The sequence below is a fragment of the Perna viridis genome, chromosome 6, assembly GCF_037379345.1.
Source record: "Perna viridis isolate PV_CMFRI_1.1 ecotype Kerala chromosome 6, ASM3737934v1, whole genome shotgun sequence".
Classification (NCBI taxonomy): domain Eukaryota; kingdom Metazoa; phylum Mollusca; class Bivalvia; order Mytilida; family Mytilidae; genus Perna; species Perna viridis.
Window position 1 is genome coordinate 35,469,881 of NC_142450.1, and position 17,022 is coordinate 35,486,902.

The window sequence follows — 17,022 nt, forward strand, 5'->3', positions numbered from 1 at the left end:
ATCTACTTAGTAGCTTTGTACCAAATAAATGGGAAGATTTTAGTCCAACAAATTGTTTACAAGAAGTACTCATAAATACATACCTCATATTGGAAGCCATATCCAGCACCAGTCGATAAAGTACAGTTCAGACTTGTTTTTGAATATTTAATCAATTATGACGTCGATGAATGATACAGTGAAATAACATTGATGAACTCATAGGAAAAGAATTAACAACAAAAATCGGGGGGGGGGGCATTCTCAATGAGAATATCATAACAATAAATTGCAGTCTATTTCTAATGTCGCGTGAAATTGAACCATTATGGCCGAAAAATCAAAGATTGCAACCAAAGACCTAATGCACTGATAAAACATTTAGTTTTCAGGTAACAAAACACAACTTTAAAAGCCTATCTAAAACATAGTAAGGAAACTATTAATGAATACTTGAAAAATGAAACTAAGGAAAAACGAAAATATACAAACGAAAATTTAAAAAAAACCCGATTTTTTTTTTAATTCGTAGAACTTATGCCTTTGGGTTTTTTATAATTGCATATACAAATCGACTTATACAGATTCTATCTCTATCAAATGTGATCTGAAATCAATGGTAACCGCGGTTATGATTTATCTTAAAGTTTGATACTACATTTAAATACCTTATTTCAGAATAGTGAATGAAAAGTTCAAACGTTTCTTTTACCTGGTTTTACCATTTAATTTCCTTGTAGAATGTTGAATGGCATAGAAACAAAGAATGTACCAGTAGCTTACAAGACAAATGGTATAACCATTCAAAACCTGACCCAAGACTCAAACGTTAGCACAACTCAACGTATGTTGATCGGATACATTAGTAACTTTTTGCTTTTTGTCTTAAAAAGTAATCAAGGGAACCAAGATTCTAGCGGACATCAAAAGGATGTAATCCAGGGACAAAGGCCAGACATGGAAAAGATACAAACACAACAAAGAACATGAAGTAACTTAAATAATACATACAAAGTAACAAAAGTACATAAGGAACTTGGATTCCACTAAAACCGGGAGCATGGACAAGGCGCACCGGTAGGGTACGAAACAAATGATTTTTTAATAGATTTTATCTATATAACACTACATACGTTTGCAATCGACTTTTCTTTTTCTCCTTGAATTCCTAACCCAAATATATAGTCATAAATCGATTAATTGGTTGTTCTTTAACTATCTTAGTTTCTGTTTAGGAGTAAATTCTTAATAAAATAATTCCGCCTTTTGCACCGTGTGACATGTTATAGACAAAGACGGTGCACTAATTTGGCATAAAACTAGTAAATGAATGAGGCTTAGAATCACTGTGAAATGTGACTCTGTATCAAGCATTTACAAAGATTTGAGTCGATTCGTATATCAAAGACTTTGAAAAGTGAATGTTCGGTTGTCTTTTTAGTACAGCAAATATAAAGGAAAACTGACATTTTACGCTATTAGAAAAGCATTCAAAGGTGGCGACATTAAAAAATTAGTTTTTCTTTGTGATGTCACAATTGACGTATATCACTTGTAAATACACTGTCAAATATAATGATTGCAATATTAATGTTTTCAAAATCTATTGATTACATACTTTTAGACTTTTATTTCTAGATCGTAATCGCAGAAACTATTTGACAATCCATCAAGGCAATGTTGAGCAAACATTATTTGAAAATGTACAAGTAGCGACACAAGGAGTAAATGAAACTGTCCCAACCTCATTTCAAACCAATCGACAGACTCAAAGGACAGCTCTTGTCAGACAACATAGGGAAATTTCACAGAATGATCAAACTGAGAAACAAGGTATTATGTAGGGTGAACCAACAAACGCGTACATATTCTCGGTCAACATATTATCGTGTAAGATATTTAGACTAGTCACTCAGACAACAAGTATGCCCTTTGACCTTTGTGAAGGTCAGTTTATGTAAGCAATTATATTTATTTAAATAACTCTATAGAAACGATTTATCTTACAAATCCTTTTAATTTGGATATCTTGCAATTTTTAAAGTTTTTACTCTGTATTATTTATAACAATCACAAAAGAATATGTGTCAACAACTTTTTAACATACTTAGTTAGATAAAAAAAAAACAATCAACATTTATAATCAAAGACCCAAGTCAGGATTTTCTGGCCTCTGTATGTCTTGTTTTGTTTTCCTCATTAGTTTATTTTTGTGTAACTTGAATATATAGAGGCAGCTCTTTCGCTGAACAAAATCAGCACTAATGATGAATTTATTCATAAAAAAGAAATTCACGGACATTCAAAATCATTGACGTATTTCAAAAACACTAGAACTATACTTCACTCCTTAAGTATGTCAGATTTTGTAAAAATCATGTAAAGTGGAAAAATCAAAAACATGCATGCCAAAACACCATCGATCTGATTTTTTTGAAATGTGAAATGATCACTATGTGATTTCTACATTATTAGATTTGCTCAAATAGGTTTTTTTAACAGGATATAAGAAATATTATGTTCATTTTCAGTGCATTTCAATGAGATAAAAACTCAGTTTACAAATAGTCAGATCAAACTTTCAAAATAGTTCTAACTCTGTATTTAATTTTATAAACACAAACAACTTTCTTTAAATGGCGACCACCCCTATGTCACAAAACCAACCCCTGAAGAAATTGATTCTTGTGACGGGAAGATTCCATTTAAATTTTATTACTTTTTTTTTCTTGGCGGATATTAAGGGTTTAAGAATAATGTAAGAAGAAATGAACAATAACAACTTTTAAACGGTGAAAATGAATTACATGAACATTTTGAATGTAGGTTTATATACTTTTTCTCCCCTTCCTGGTTCCCCTAACTTCAGTTATTTTTAGATGAAATGCACAAGTCAAATGACCTATGCATAATGTCATGGAATTTTAGGCTGCGGCAGCTAGACCCCAAACAAAATTCAGTGAGTTTCACTTGATGTAGCTTTCCAAACGTCACATTTATTGGACTTCAATAGCCGTTTTACTTTCATGTAGTGCATCTATTCATAGCAAGTGTTACGGAAATCACGTTCGTTGTATTTTTATTATAAATCACGAACGATGTCTCCGAAGGCAAGAAAAGCAACATGGGTCGCAATGTGCGTCGTAATTTACCGTGTAATGTGTCATTACCAGAAAATTGGACTGCTGTTCAGCTTAAAACTGAACTTGGAATAAGTTTCCTGGGAACACGCGCCGATCCCACTTGATTTCATTGTATAAATCATATGCTCATACACGGGAGGTAACCGTAACAGCTGAAGAGTCAGATATTGTAACGACTGAAACTATACCTGTGAGGCCGTCGGATGGAACAGCTGAGATAATAATGGCCGAAACGGAAATTCCGGTAGTGCATGAAATGAATCACAATATAAACAATGGACCTCTCAGGGTAATTTGAGAATTGTCAGCCAACGTCAACGCTTTAAAGAAGGACATGAACTCTGTTAGGAATGATATTCAAACGTTAAAAGGCACCAGATACGTGTCAGCAGCTGTAGGAAATCCAAACTAGGCGGTGACTACAGAGCTAAGGACTAACATGACTAGCGCTTGGGTTCCCGAAGAAATCAAAGAAGTCACAACTTTTAACAGAGCATATTTAAATCTTAACTGTACTGACAATTAAAATCTTACCAACACACAGTACAACAATCCTATTCAATCCGTCTAAATAAAGTTTGGCTTTGCACAGCCACAGGAATCCTTGCCTTTTGTTTTGTAGAAACAGTATCACTTCTGTTACACAAAGTATATTAGAAGACTGAGGTAAGGATGTTAATTTGGCAACACTGCTCATACCACTTTTATTTACTCTGTAAAGAAAGACATGAACTTCCCAACTTCAGGCTAAATAAACAATTGTCAATATCAGAATTTGTTAATGCTTTCGGGATATACCAGAACATCATGTGTGCGGTTTTTCCACATATATATGCCAAACTTGATCTATAAGAAAGAGATATTATAGAATTGGCAAGCTGGTATGTTGGGAATGACTTTTGTGAGTACCATAAGCCTTTAGTGCTAGAGCTGCAGCCCACCTCAAATATCAAGGATTGCCAGTAGATTGGTCCAAAAGATATCACACATTATTTTCCAATATATTTGCCAATATGAAGCCAATCACTTGTTTTTATTGTCAGAGTATAAACCATTCATTGTCCTTTTGCCCAAACAATGTTTAGAAGTTCTAATGTTTCTAGGATTACACAGCCAATTTTAAAGAGATTCCAACAAAGTTCTGAATGACAATGGACATACCAATGCTTATGAGAGACCTAGGATTACTTATGTGGTTTAGAAGGTAGTTGGCTATGCACAACCATTATTTCTGATGCATTCAAATTAGTGCCGATAGCAGAACATTTATGGCCATTTCATGGTATTCATTGGGAGGATGAATATTACTTTTATTATAGATTAGTCTTTGGTAGTTGGTCCAAAAATATGTGACCAAATATATATTGCAATATGCTGGAAAGCTGAGAATGTATTTAAAGTGAATAATATTTTATTTGTTAGATGACTTCCTTACAATTGACCCACCAAATTACGAAGCTGATAGGACTATGGCAATATAATATTTGTTATTCAGAAAGTTGAATATTCCAATTGCACCCCATAAGACTGTTGACTCATTGTCTTGAATATCTAGGTGTAATATTAGATACGGACTATATGGAGGATCGGTTACCAAAAACAAAAAGGATTTGTGAAATCATAGAGAAATTTCTTGCATTAAAATTGTATAAAGAGACAATTACTCAGATTATTGGGTCATCTCAATTTGCATGCAGATTAATTTATCCTGGACGTTTAGTTATTTCGTATCTAATTAAGCTTTTCACAACTGCATCACCACGTTTATCTTACTAAAGAATGTAGATTGGATTTACAAATGTGGCTGAAATTTCTGTCTGGATAGAATGGCGTTTCTTTCTTTCTAAATGATAATCTTACTCCAGCATCTGATTTGCATTTATTCATTGATGCTACAGACTGCACTTTAGGGGGTATGTATGGTACCATGTAGTTTCAAGGGAGGTTTCCTTCACAGATTTAGCTATTGCTATAGCCTTGTGGGGTAGTACTTGGGCTAAGCATAGAATTGTTTCATTGTGACATGTCTACAGTAGCGATTATTAACAAAGGTAGATCTCGAGTTTCTGTTATAATGGCTTTAATGAGGAGAATACCATGGTGTGCAGCATCTTACAATTTCTCTATTCATGCGGAGCATATACCAGAGAAAGTTAATTCAATTGCAGATGCTTTATCTCGTTTTCAGACTGCAAAGTTTCGACAGCTAGGACCATGTGCAGATCAACTTCAAACACCTTGTATTCAGTGGAAATACTTGATGATGTGAAGGAACGGTTATGGAATGCTTATATAAGTGGAACTATCGCAGCAGCGTATAAGACTGGTTTTGAACGTTTCTGCCGATTTGTCACCTTGTATGGTATGGCCAACCAACCAGGAGACTTGCCTACTATAGACGATGAGTTATTAATTAATTTTGTTACATACTGTTATCAAGCCTTAGATCTCAATTAGCTTCTATTAAGATTTATCTATCTGGAGTTTTTACTTACGAAAAAGAGAAAAGATCCATTCAAGTATAATGATACATGTTGGTTAGAATGTATATTGAGAGGTATCAAAAGAATTCAGGGTTCTGATTTAGTTTTAAAGAAAAGACTTCCTGTAACTCTATCTATTTTGACACAGTTTTGTATTTTTTAAAGGGTATTTGTTCCAGTTTCTAGACTCTATGATGTTAGCACTTTGTCAATTAGCTTTTTTTTTGCTTTTACGTTGTGGGCAATTTACTGTTACGTCTCGTCTGAACATAGCTGAAATATAGCTGCTCGGGCGTTAAACCCAACCATCAATCCATCTATTACCAGTGAAATGGATCATGATAACTGAATTTTAATGCACAATATTACTTTTGATATAAACATGTCTTACATGTGTACTATGTTTTGAATTTGAAAAAGTCAAAGACTGATCCTTTCAGCCAGGGTGTAAATCTTCATAATTTTTGAATCTGAAAGTATCAAACCTGTACAATGTACAAGTATGAAACTATCCATTGAACTTTGGAAGAAACAAGGTGCGTTTAGTTCATCAGCTCTTTGTATTGACTGTAAATGAGCACCATTGAGTACAAACAAGTTAATTGACTTTTTTATACTCCTTTTGGCGTTTTCAATTTCATTTTTTTGGCATTATAATCCCCAATTCAGATTGCAAATGCTTTTATGTTATTAACCCACTGGACTCCCCCAAGGTTATCTTTACTTCCTTACAGTTTTTCAATGGTTAGAAATCAGTTGTGGCTTCTGCCGGGCTCCCCCAGATATCTAATCCACAGCTTCCAAACGTCAGTAGGTGCGCCTACCGGGCTCCCCCAGGTACTACGATAAGGTTATAGGTGTGTCTGGTGGGCTCCCCCAGAGACTAAGATTTAGAATGTAGGCGTGCCTGCTTGGCTCCCCAAGGTATTAATTTCTGAAATAAGTTTATTTTCTACGAGTAGCCCCCAGATTGCCAAATTATGTTTTTGTTTTCTATTATTGAATATTGTGTTTATGTAAATATTTTGTACTGATGTATTACTTAGTTTAAATGTAGTTATTGTAATAGATTAATTAACTATATGCTTTTGCAAAGATGTTAAAGGTTTTGACTGCATACACTCACCAACTTGTTAACTTGTAAGATACAAATGTACGTTAAGACAAGATGTACGTATACACGTTTTTACTACTTGTAGTGTTTTACATTCCATGAAACTTACACAGAGGTGTTGTTGTCACAGGCTAAAATGATGGAAAAGATGTAACAGATGTTTGATATGTGTTGAACTTGTATAAATGGACACCTTAGGAAGTGTTCCTCTGCTAAATATGAATTTGGTTTCTCAGTATGATATAATGCATACAGATGTACAGAATAATTGAATGCTTTTTCATGGTGAAGAGCGCACTTGGGAAGGTGTATTTAAAATGTCATTGAAATGTTGGTTTTTTTTTCAAAAGTATCGAAATACTTTCAAATTGTAATTCCTTCAATTATAAATACTTTGTAATTATTTCCCAAAATGCATTTAATTCGAATTGATTGCAATTACCAATTTCAATTACCCCAACCCTGTTAAAAGAAATACTTGTAATTTATAGACTATCTTGAGCCAACCCAAAGGGCAAACTCGTTTATTGAAGTGAATAAAACATTATTTATAGAGAGAATGAGATACTGCAAAAACAGCATATTTATCGTAAATGATTTAATCTCGGATCATGGATTCCTATCGTTTGATGAACGATAACAAATATGATGTGGTACCAAATTACTTATAATACTATGCTTTCATAAATGCCAGTGAAATGGAAAAATACTTTTTAGAAAATTATTGAAGGTGAAATAAAATTAAAAATAAGTATGTTGATAAATTGAAAAGCCAACAGAAGCCATGCAAATATTTTTTTACCAATTGTGCGAAGACCAAGAAAAGAAAAGTCCTCTAAGAATTCGTGAAAAACGAAGGGTAGTTTTAGATACAGATAATTAAGATTGAAAATTAATACACAGGAACAATTTTAGTATTGCCAAAAACTGCAGATTACAAAAGTGTCTATATAGATTGATTCATCGAATTTACTATAATAATGCTTTCTTTTTTAAATGTGGTCCAACAGAAACCGAGCTATGTACTTTTTTGTAATGAAACTAAACAAAGTTTCATTCATAATTTGTATTAATGTATGTACAGCAAGAATGTCTGGATTGCAATTAGTATCTTTGTTCTAAGTCATGTGTTTATGAAAAATCAAAAATATCTTGAGAGATGTTATTCTGAATTTTATATACAAAGATATTAATATAGAAGTGAAAAATGTTTCGGTTATATCTTAATATCTTACTTATAACACTAGATGTACTGGAAGAAAACCATTGTCGGTGAATTTTTGTATTTGGTAAATTTGAAATATAACATTAAAGTTGAAAAAACGTTTTTAATGTATGTTTTCCTTAAGCAAAAATAATTTTTACAACACAAAATGCCAACAAGTTGAGTATGTCCTGAGCGAAGAGATTTAATAGATGTATCAGTAAAATACCGTTAGCAATTAGTATCTAAAATTTAAAACATTTTATATAGTGCATGTATGAATATATGTATATGGGCTTTTTTTACTGTATGCAGTATGTACCAGTTTTATTTAAAACAAAATTGATTTAAAACAATTGGTGTGTATTCAAAAGCAAAACAAAATTGCTGGAAGATGAGAAACTGTTAGTAGGGCATCAGGATAATGAAAAACTGAAACATTAAAAATGTATTCACTTTAGTTTTATTACATTATTCCTGTATTTTTTCCAGATGAAAGAACAATTGAAGAAACAGAAGTACTAGATATTGTCTTAACCATCAGTGATGACAATGCTACAGCATCAAGTCCCACAGGGAAAGACAACGATAGACCTAAATACCAGCTAGTGTTACTCTCACGAAAGTCTGAATGTGGTAAAATTTATCATCATAGCCAATGCTAATGATTGCTACAACTCAGCCTGAAATACAACAATCTGTATATTGTATATAGTTTTGGTTCATTTGAATCTATTAAAACATTTGAAACCTTAAATCGTATTTTCAAAATTAGAAAAAAATTATCTTGTTTCATAATAGACCACTTTTTCAAAGTTGTTTTTATATCCATTTCTTAATTCGTAAAAGTACAAATACATAATCTTCTAATTTTCACCTTCCCATGTTTATGTATCATATTTTAGCTGCCACTGCTGTCAATGATGTTCAATTACGTGCTGTAGAGAAAATGAGGGATATGGGGTACACTGATGAAATCATTAGAAGAGCCATTAACATTATCAAGATAAACAATCCTAGTAAGGTTTCAATAAGGATACTAAGCATAAAGCATAAAAATGTTTATTCAGTGCTAAAAATACAACCAACAACGAAAGTGTCATTCTAGTAGAAAAATAAATATTGTCATATAATTATAATGTAATGTATGTTTAGTAATAGATACGTGAAGTGTAATAACAAAATCATCGAACTGATAAAAACGTCCGTATAACAATGTGAAAAGGGCCTTAGGAGTATTAAAAAAAAAGAATTAACAAATTAAAATGTGTTCTCTTTAGTTTTATACCATTATTATTGTAATGTTTCCAGATAAAAAAATAATTGAAGAAACAGAGCTACTAGATATCATCTTGACCATCAGTGATGATAATGCCATCGACAGTAACAATGCTACAGCATCAAGTCAAACTGAAAGACAACTAAAGACCTGAATACCAGTTGGTGTTATCTTCAAGAAAGTCTGAATGTGGTAAAATATACCATTATAGCTAATGCTAATGATTGCTTCAACTCAGCCTGAAATACAACAATCTGTATATTGTATATTGTTTTGGTTCATTTGAATCTATTAAAACATTTGAAACCTTAAATCGTATTTTCAAAATTAGAAAAAAATTATCTTGTTTCATAATAGACCACTTTTTCGAAGTTGTTTCATATTCATTTCTTAATTCGTAAAAGTACAAATACGTCATCTTCTAATTTTAACCTTCCCATGTTTATGTAAGGATACTTAACATATAGTACAGAAATGTGTATTCAGTGCTAAATATACTAACCAACAACGAAATTGTCATTCCTGTAGAAAAATAATTATATTGACATAATTATAATGTAATGTATGTTTAGTAATAGATACGTGAAGTGTAATAACAAAATCATCGAACTGATAAATTTTAGGAAATAGTGAATAGTGGTAGGAAAAAAACGACCGTATAACAATGTGATAAGGGCCTCAGGAGTATTAAAAAAATAATTAAAATGTATTTTCTTTATTTTCATATCATTTTGCTTGTAATTTTTCCAGGTGAAAAAATAATTGAAGAGACGGAACTACTATCTTCCTATGTTTATGTTTCATATTTCTAGCTGCTGCTGCTGTCAATGATGTTCAATTACGTGCTGTAGAGAAAATAAGGGATATGGGGTACACTGATGATACCATCAGAGGAGCCATTGAAATTATCAAGAGAAATAATCCTAGTGAGATTTCAATACGATACTTAGCATATAGCATAGAACTGTGTATTCAGTGCTAAAAATACAACAAACAACGAAATTGTCATTCCAGTAGAAAAATTGACATATTGTCATATAATTATAATGAACATGTGTTAAGTAATATTTACATGAAGGGTAATAACAACGTTAACGTACTGATCAACGTAAGAAACTAGCGCATGGTGAAAGTAAAAAAAAAACACTTCCGTATTATAATTTGATAAGGGCTTCAGGATTATTTTTTTTAAAAAATCAAAACATTAAAATGCATTCTCTTTAGTATTATTATTGTAATGTTTCCAGATAAAATAATTGAAGAAACAGAACTAATAGAGATTATTTTGTCAATCACTGATGATAATGCCATCGATAGTAACAATGCATCAGCGTCAAGGAGTATTGTCATCGGTCAACAAAGAGAGGACAACAATACATCTGAACAACTATTAGTATTACCTTCACGAAAAGATAAAAATAGTACGATGTACCATTCTCTTCAGACACCAAAAGCCAATGATTGCTATTTACTTCATTTTTTAATGTTTTCACAAATATATTGACTCAAAAGTATTTTTAGTTGATTTGTGAATTGTTGTAATATTTGAAACCTTAAATCTCAAGCTAGCATTGAATGAATAATACATTTCACTCACAAGTTTAACATTGACTGCAGACTCATAATGATGTATATTTCCATTTAGTTGAGACGGCACTTGTGTTTGTGTTACTTTTCATTTTCAAGTTTGGAATTCATAATTCATGGTTTATGTTACAAAATAACTAGTTTAATTTGAATTCACAGGTAATCGAATACTGATATTTTTAAAGAAAAAAAAATTCATGAAAAACATAAACTGTAACATCTCACTTCTGTGGGTTTTCGGTGTATGTTGGATTTTAATTTTGAATGTCAACTAGTTTAATTAGGTTCAACCACTGAACTTCTATTATTAAGATTTATGAAGAAAAAGAAAAGAATCATGATGAAAATTAAGTAACGCATAAGCACAAGTATTTTTCATCTGCTTTTTACCCATCATTGATGTATTATGTTTTAGCTGCCAAAGACATGCAATCAAGTGCCATAGAAAAACTTAAAGAGATGGGATACACTGATCAGACCATCAGAAGTGCCATCGAAATTATCAACAGAAAAAATCCTTGTAAGGTTTTGAAATGGACCTAATGACTATACTTAAAAAAAAAACTTTAAAAATTCATCGAATTACATTTGTAACAGTGTTAAACGATTAAAATCCATTTTACAGTTAACTTTTACAGCACTTCTTCTTAAGAAAATACCTTTTTAAGAATTCTCAAATCAAAACAAAAAAAAACTATATTAGGCTTATAATAGTGCTATTGCAATAATTCCAGATAAAAATATATATGAAGAGACAGAACTACTAGAGATTGCCTTGTCTATCAGTGATGATAATGTCATGGACAGTAACAATGCTTCAGCGACAAGGAGTATTGCCATCGGCCAACCAAGAGAGGACAACAATACATCTGAACAACCACTGGTGTTACCATTACGACAGTCTGAGAAAGGTATGATATACCATTTGAAATCATATACAAATGTCTAGGAGAAGAACCATTAAACCTATTGAAACTCTTTCTTTCATGTCGCTTGCCCTACCGGTGCATCTGGTTTTAGAAAAATCTGAGTTGCTCATTTACTTTTGTTTCTTTGTACGTGTGATTTTTGTTATTTCATTTTCTGTGTTGTGTAAGTTGTTTTCCCCGTCTAGTTTTTATCCTTTTATTATATTCTTTCGATTCCTCCTCGAATCTTGCTCCCCTTGATGAAAAAACATATTTTCATTAAATACTTTTTATGAATATATTCATTAATACTTAACATATGTATGCAATGTTTTTCCTGATATTGAACATAGAGGACGCTTACCCTACCGGTGCATCTGGTCCATGCTTTCAGGTTTTAGTGGAGTCCGAGTTGCTAGTTTGCTTTTGTTACTTTGTATGTATTATTTTAGTTACTTCATGTTCTTTGTTGCGTATGTCTGTTTTTTTATGTCTGGTCTTTGTCCCTGGATTACATTATTTTGGTTACCGCTATAACCTTGGTTCCCTTGGTTATTCTATTAAACACGCATTGCAAAATTGTCCTGTGTAGATTTACATGAAAATACTTACACATTTTTAAATGTAGTGGTTGTCTGCTATTTTTGGAGTTTATCAAGAAGTTGTAAATATCAAAAAACTCTTTTGCGTAATATTTAACATAAATCTTAAAAAGTGCATAACCAACAAATCTTTCTAATTTCTTTGATTTCTTTAAGAAGTACGGATTTTTTAAAACTGATTTACAATTTGTTTGTTTTATACACTTGCCCTATAAAAATATGCAAGGCACAATATAGAAATACCATTTTCAGCATGAAAATGAAGATTGTGATAGTTTTAGGTCGCAGATATATTGAATTAAGCGCAAATACTTGATTCTTAGTTTCTTTGTGTCCTTGCATGAGATTCCGAGATACTTAAAACTTCCGAGAAGGTTGTCGTTTGAATATTGTCGCCCGCCAATCTTATGATTTATATTTACTTTACACTTGTGGATTTTGCTGTTTTTGCAAACTGTGATTGGACATAGTGATATTATGCACAAATTAAGGTCAATGCTCAAAAATATCTATAATTTGTTGTTACCATTTACATTATTGACTGTTAAAAGTATGGCGTATCAGTCAACTTGATACTAAAATAAAAGGATATACACATCGTATTATCATTTCAAAAATAATTTTTATGTCGAAGGCTTAATATCTCTTTTTTTATACTTATGATGTAACTTAACTTACATTGGAATCTTTTTTTTCATGCGCATGTTCTTTGTTCATTCTGAGTTTACCCTTTACATTGTTGTGCACTCTCATTTGTGTTATATGTATTTTTTGTTGTGTCCATGACCTTTTAGATTTGTTCTTGTGTGATTCAAAGTTAATGCAAGCTTTACTTTAAGTGCAACTCAATTTTGTTAGAAATTGACTTTATTTCGCCATAAATTATCAATTCGTGTAGGAAAGAAAACTTTTAATCTCGCAGAAAAAAATTTTCCATATGCAAAAGGATCGGATATTACAACAAAAACGAAAGGAACAACTCTTTGTTTTAGTGTACTTTACCACATTTAACTTCACAAGTCTTTTGAACTGCTAAATATTTAACATTAAATCTTACATTTTGCAGAAATAAACGCATTACAAGAAGAATATGGCATGCTCAAAGAACGGTTAGATTGCAAAATTTGTTTCACACGCAGAATATCTATGGCATTCGGACCTTGTGGACATCTATATTGTTGTTCTTACTGTGTAAAAACAATTCTAATTTGTCCTGTCTGTAGAGCTCATGTAAAGAAAGTATTTAAGGTTAACTGGTGTTTATAAAAGCTATAACCTTGGTTCCCTGGATTATTCTTTATAAACAAACAAAAAAATACTAAATGCTCAAATTGATCACATAATGTTTTTTTTTCAGATGATATCTGTTTTATTATTAGTTACCTCTTCTACATAAATACATGAGATTTCCTCACTCTTTTGTGATATGACACAATTTTATCTCAACATTTTATCACTTTTAAATAAAGTATAAGAAATTTGAAATAAAAGAAAGATTCTTGCATACAAAGTTTGTATGACTCAAGTACAATATTATCATTTAATAATCTTATGTTTTTTTCTAAATATTATTTGTGTTATATTGTGTTCATTTATAAACTTTTTTCTTTAATTTTGAATGAAAAATATGTTATTTATCTGATCTGTTAACGGGCTTACGTTTGTCCTAGCATTGTCCCAAACAGTTGATTTGTAATGTAAAATACATTACGTGAGTAATGTACAGAGCAGTAGACGTCATACATTAGCGCTGAAGATTTAATATCCGTTTTTTTGTGGGTTTTCGTTATTTTGCGGGCCCATTTAAAATACATTTGTGATTTAATATAATTGTACTCAAAACAACTAAATTATATTTTTAATCGATTACTTTTATCGTTTTTCAGAATTTTCTTGGAACATCATAAAATCGGTTGACGTGTTTTGTGTTCTCCATTAAGCTATACTAAATAAAAATATCGAAAGAATAACTAATAGATAGAGTATTGGCTTTGTTTTCAGTGCTGAATATGTGTTTTTCGAAACAACGAAATTTTAATTTTAAAATGTCTTCAAGTTTTTGATGAATTTTGGTATACTTCATTTTTCGTTGGAGTTTACGTGCTTTTCTCTTTGGTGCCTTCTGAACTGTTTTCTAATCTAATGAAATATGAGCATCAACTTATAAATGACACGGCGTCTGTCGTTTACAGTATATCGTTTTGAACATATTTCTGATATAGATCTATAACATAGCTTTGATTTACTTTAAAATGATAAGTGATATTAATTCAGTGAGAATGGTATAAAATTGCAAATAATCACTAAACTTTCCAACCAAAAAACTCATACATTTCAATTAAGTAACCAAGAAACCCTTTATCAGAATCAATCTTTGAAATACAGATGCTATATTAGAAAATAAAAAAAGATTGAAAAATATTCGAAACACTGATCGGTAACTCTACCATTGCTGCTTCTACTTCTTTTAAATTAACCTGTATATGTTATATTTACTTTATGTCGTTTTCCTCTTTACTGCACTGATTTGACTGAATGATATATACGACACGAATAATTGCTGAAAGAATATGTGTTCGTGTTTAAAGGAATACTGGTTGCCTACACTTTCAGTATTTATTTAAATGTAGAAACGATAAACAAGAAAAAACAAAATGAATACAAAATAACTTCAAACAAATATAATACTTTATTTCATTAACAGTTTTCTCATGGTTCATTTGTGTCAAGTTGCATGAAATGTTAGGTAGTCCTGGTTGCACGATACGGGGTCTGTCACCATGACATTTGTACAAAGTCAAGACTGAAGATCCTTTAATCTGTATAAATGTTCATTTACAGAAATAATTGTTAGATTCTTCATTTCGCGATAACTATCATGTTAGTACCTCACAAGGGGTACAAATAACGTGATTTCTATCAAAAAATGAAGCTTAGCTAATTGGAGGAAATAAGATCAACAAAGGTTGTTTTGTATTGCATTTAAGGCAATCGAATAACCAACCAGATTGTAGATAAATGTGATGTATTACTTTAATGTGTTGACAATAAACTTAAAGCTATTTGTGGCATAATCAATATGGCTCAGCTTAAATAATAGATATGTATACAGACAAATACATGAAGAGATGTAATATTATTCTAGCAGCCACTATATTTACATGGCAAAACAAAAGCTTAAATTACGCCATTCAAATACGATTCGTAAAAATAAAAAAAAATAGGTCTGGATTCATAAAAAAATTATTGAACTTTAAAGTTACAGATAGAATGAAATAAAACGAGGAATAAGAAACAGCTTATTGTATCACTTTTTTTCATTGAATCTTTTTTCTACTCTTCTATTAATCAAATTCTTTTTTTAATCCCATTTTATCATAAAAGTCAGTTCTCATTCAGGTACTAGTATTCAAATACCAACGAATTAATTAATAACAAAGGTAACGGATAATTAACTGTAACATTATCGTAAGAAGTTATAGCTACCAAACTGGAATTTGTTAAATAAGTATTTAGAGGTAAATACTTACAAGTGAATCGATCTTTTATAGGTACTTTAGTTTAACACGGACTATAATTACAAAAGTTTGTGTTCACGGTCCTATGCAATAAAGATGCAGATACATCAAATATAAAGACAAAGATAAAATCATGTCGGGCTATTTATAAAGAGCTGTTGGTCACTAGATGTATATACCTCTTCTTGAAAAAAAATCTCACAATAAAAATTGATAAGGTTGGTACTTCATTATTCTATTTTTACTCTAGGAACGGAGAATGAGCAACGAAATCCATTAAAAATTGTTTTGTCGGACGTGCCAAATCTAAATTCTTTTTTTGTAATTATCATCGTCTAAGTGCTTCTTTAAGACAACCTAAAATGTCAGTAATAGGAAACCGCATGAAGCCTTTAACGGATGAAATGAGTAAACGCATTTTTACGTCTTCAACAATATTAAATAGGCAGATGGGGAAACAACTTCACTTTTTGTGGATATTTTGTATTACTAACACCCTACAGAATATTAAAACGGACATGAACACATCGAAGACGTTGATAAAGACCTCGGAAGCGAAAATGTACTCTATGATTCTCAAGAAATGTAATAGGTGGATGAAATTGCTGTACATGGCAAAAACGTTTAAATTCATAATATGTTTATCCACTGTACCTAAAATGCAATATAACGGACAATATAATCATAAATGACAAAATGACACATAATACACAACTAAAACAAATGAAAACATTCAGGCACAATATAATAAATAAGTAACCTGGATCTCAGTAAGTATGGGGTTGTTGTATAAAAAAATCCCCACGTTCGTCTTTTAGTTTCACTACGCTTCCTCCTTTGTCGATCTCTAATAGTAGGTCCAGATATGAGTAGACCTATATGTGTATAGAGGGTCCTTTATCTAAAGTACATTACGAAAGTAATTATGTAAAAACAACAAATGGACATTGAAATTAAAGATATTGCCATATAAATCATGCATATTACACTTTAATAAAAAAAAAGTATTGAATATATATTGTTTGCTATTCTTAGGGGAAGACTTTAAAGGGATATTTATTATCCTTTTAAGTGTTGTATAATGATAGAGGAAATTGCCATGGCCAGGCAAATAGAATACATAATTTTATATAAATACCAATTCTTTTTAAATCTAAATTTTAACCATTCACAAAGTAGTATATATAGTTAAAAACCTGATCAAT

General features: G+C 31.2%; 1 protein-coding gene across 1 annotated transcript; it reads left to right on the plus strand.

Annotated features, from left to right (window-relative positions):
• The first annotated feature begins 9,255 nt into the window (after positions 1–9,255).
• Positions 9,256–13,660, plus strand: LOC148614729 (uncharacterized). The gene is made up of 7 exons (XM_088590465.1): positions 9,256–9,394; positions 10,015–10,128; positions 10,450–10,623; positions 11,205–11,309; positions 11,524–11,700; positions 13,366–13,408; positions 13,657–13,660. The coding sequence occupies exons 2-7, from the start codon at positions 10,068–10,070 to the stop codon at positions 13,658–13,660; spliced, it is 564 nt and encodes a 187-aa protein (XP_088446591.1). The 5' UTR covers positions 9,256–9,394; positions 10,015–10,067.
• Positions 13,661–17,022: the final 3,362 nt, after the last annotated feature.

What these genes read in the sequence shown, in the direction of transcription:
- LOC148614729 (XM_088590465.1), top strand. Translation starts at nt 10,068, where the DNA reads ATGGGGTACACTGATGATACCATCAGAGGAGCCATTGAAATTATCAAG. An exon ending in TATCAAGAGAAATAATCCTA is followed by an intron (nt 10,129 to 10,449) that starts GTGAGATTTCAA and finishes TAATGTTTCCAG; the next exon opens with ATAAAATAATTGAAGAAACA. An exon ending in TATCAACAGAAAAAATCCTT is followed by an intron (nt 11,310 to 11,523) that starts GTAAGGTTTTGA and finishes CAATAATTCCAG; the next exon opens with ATAAAAATATATATGAAGAG.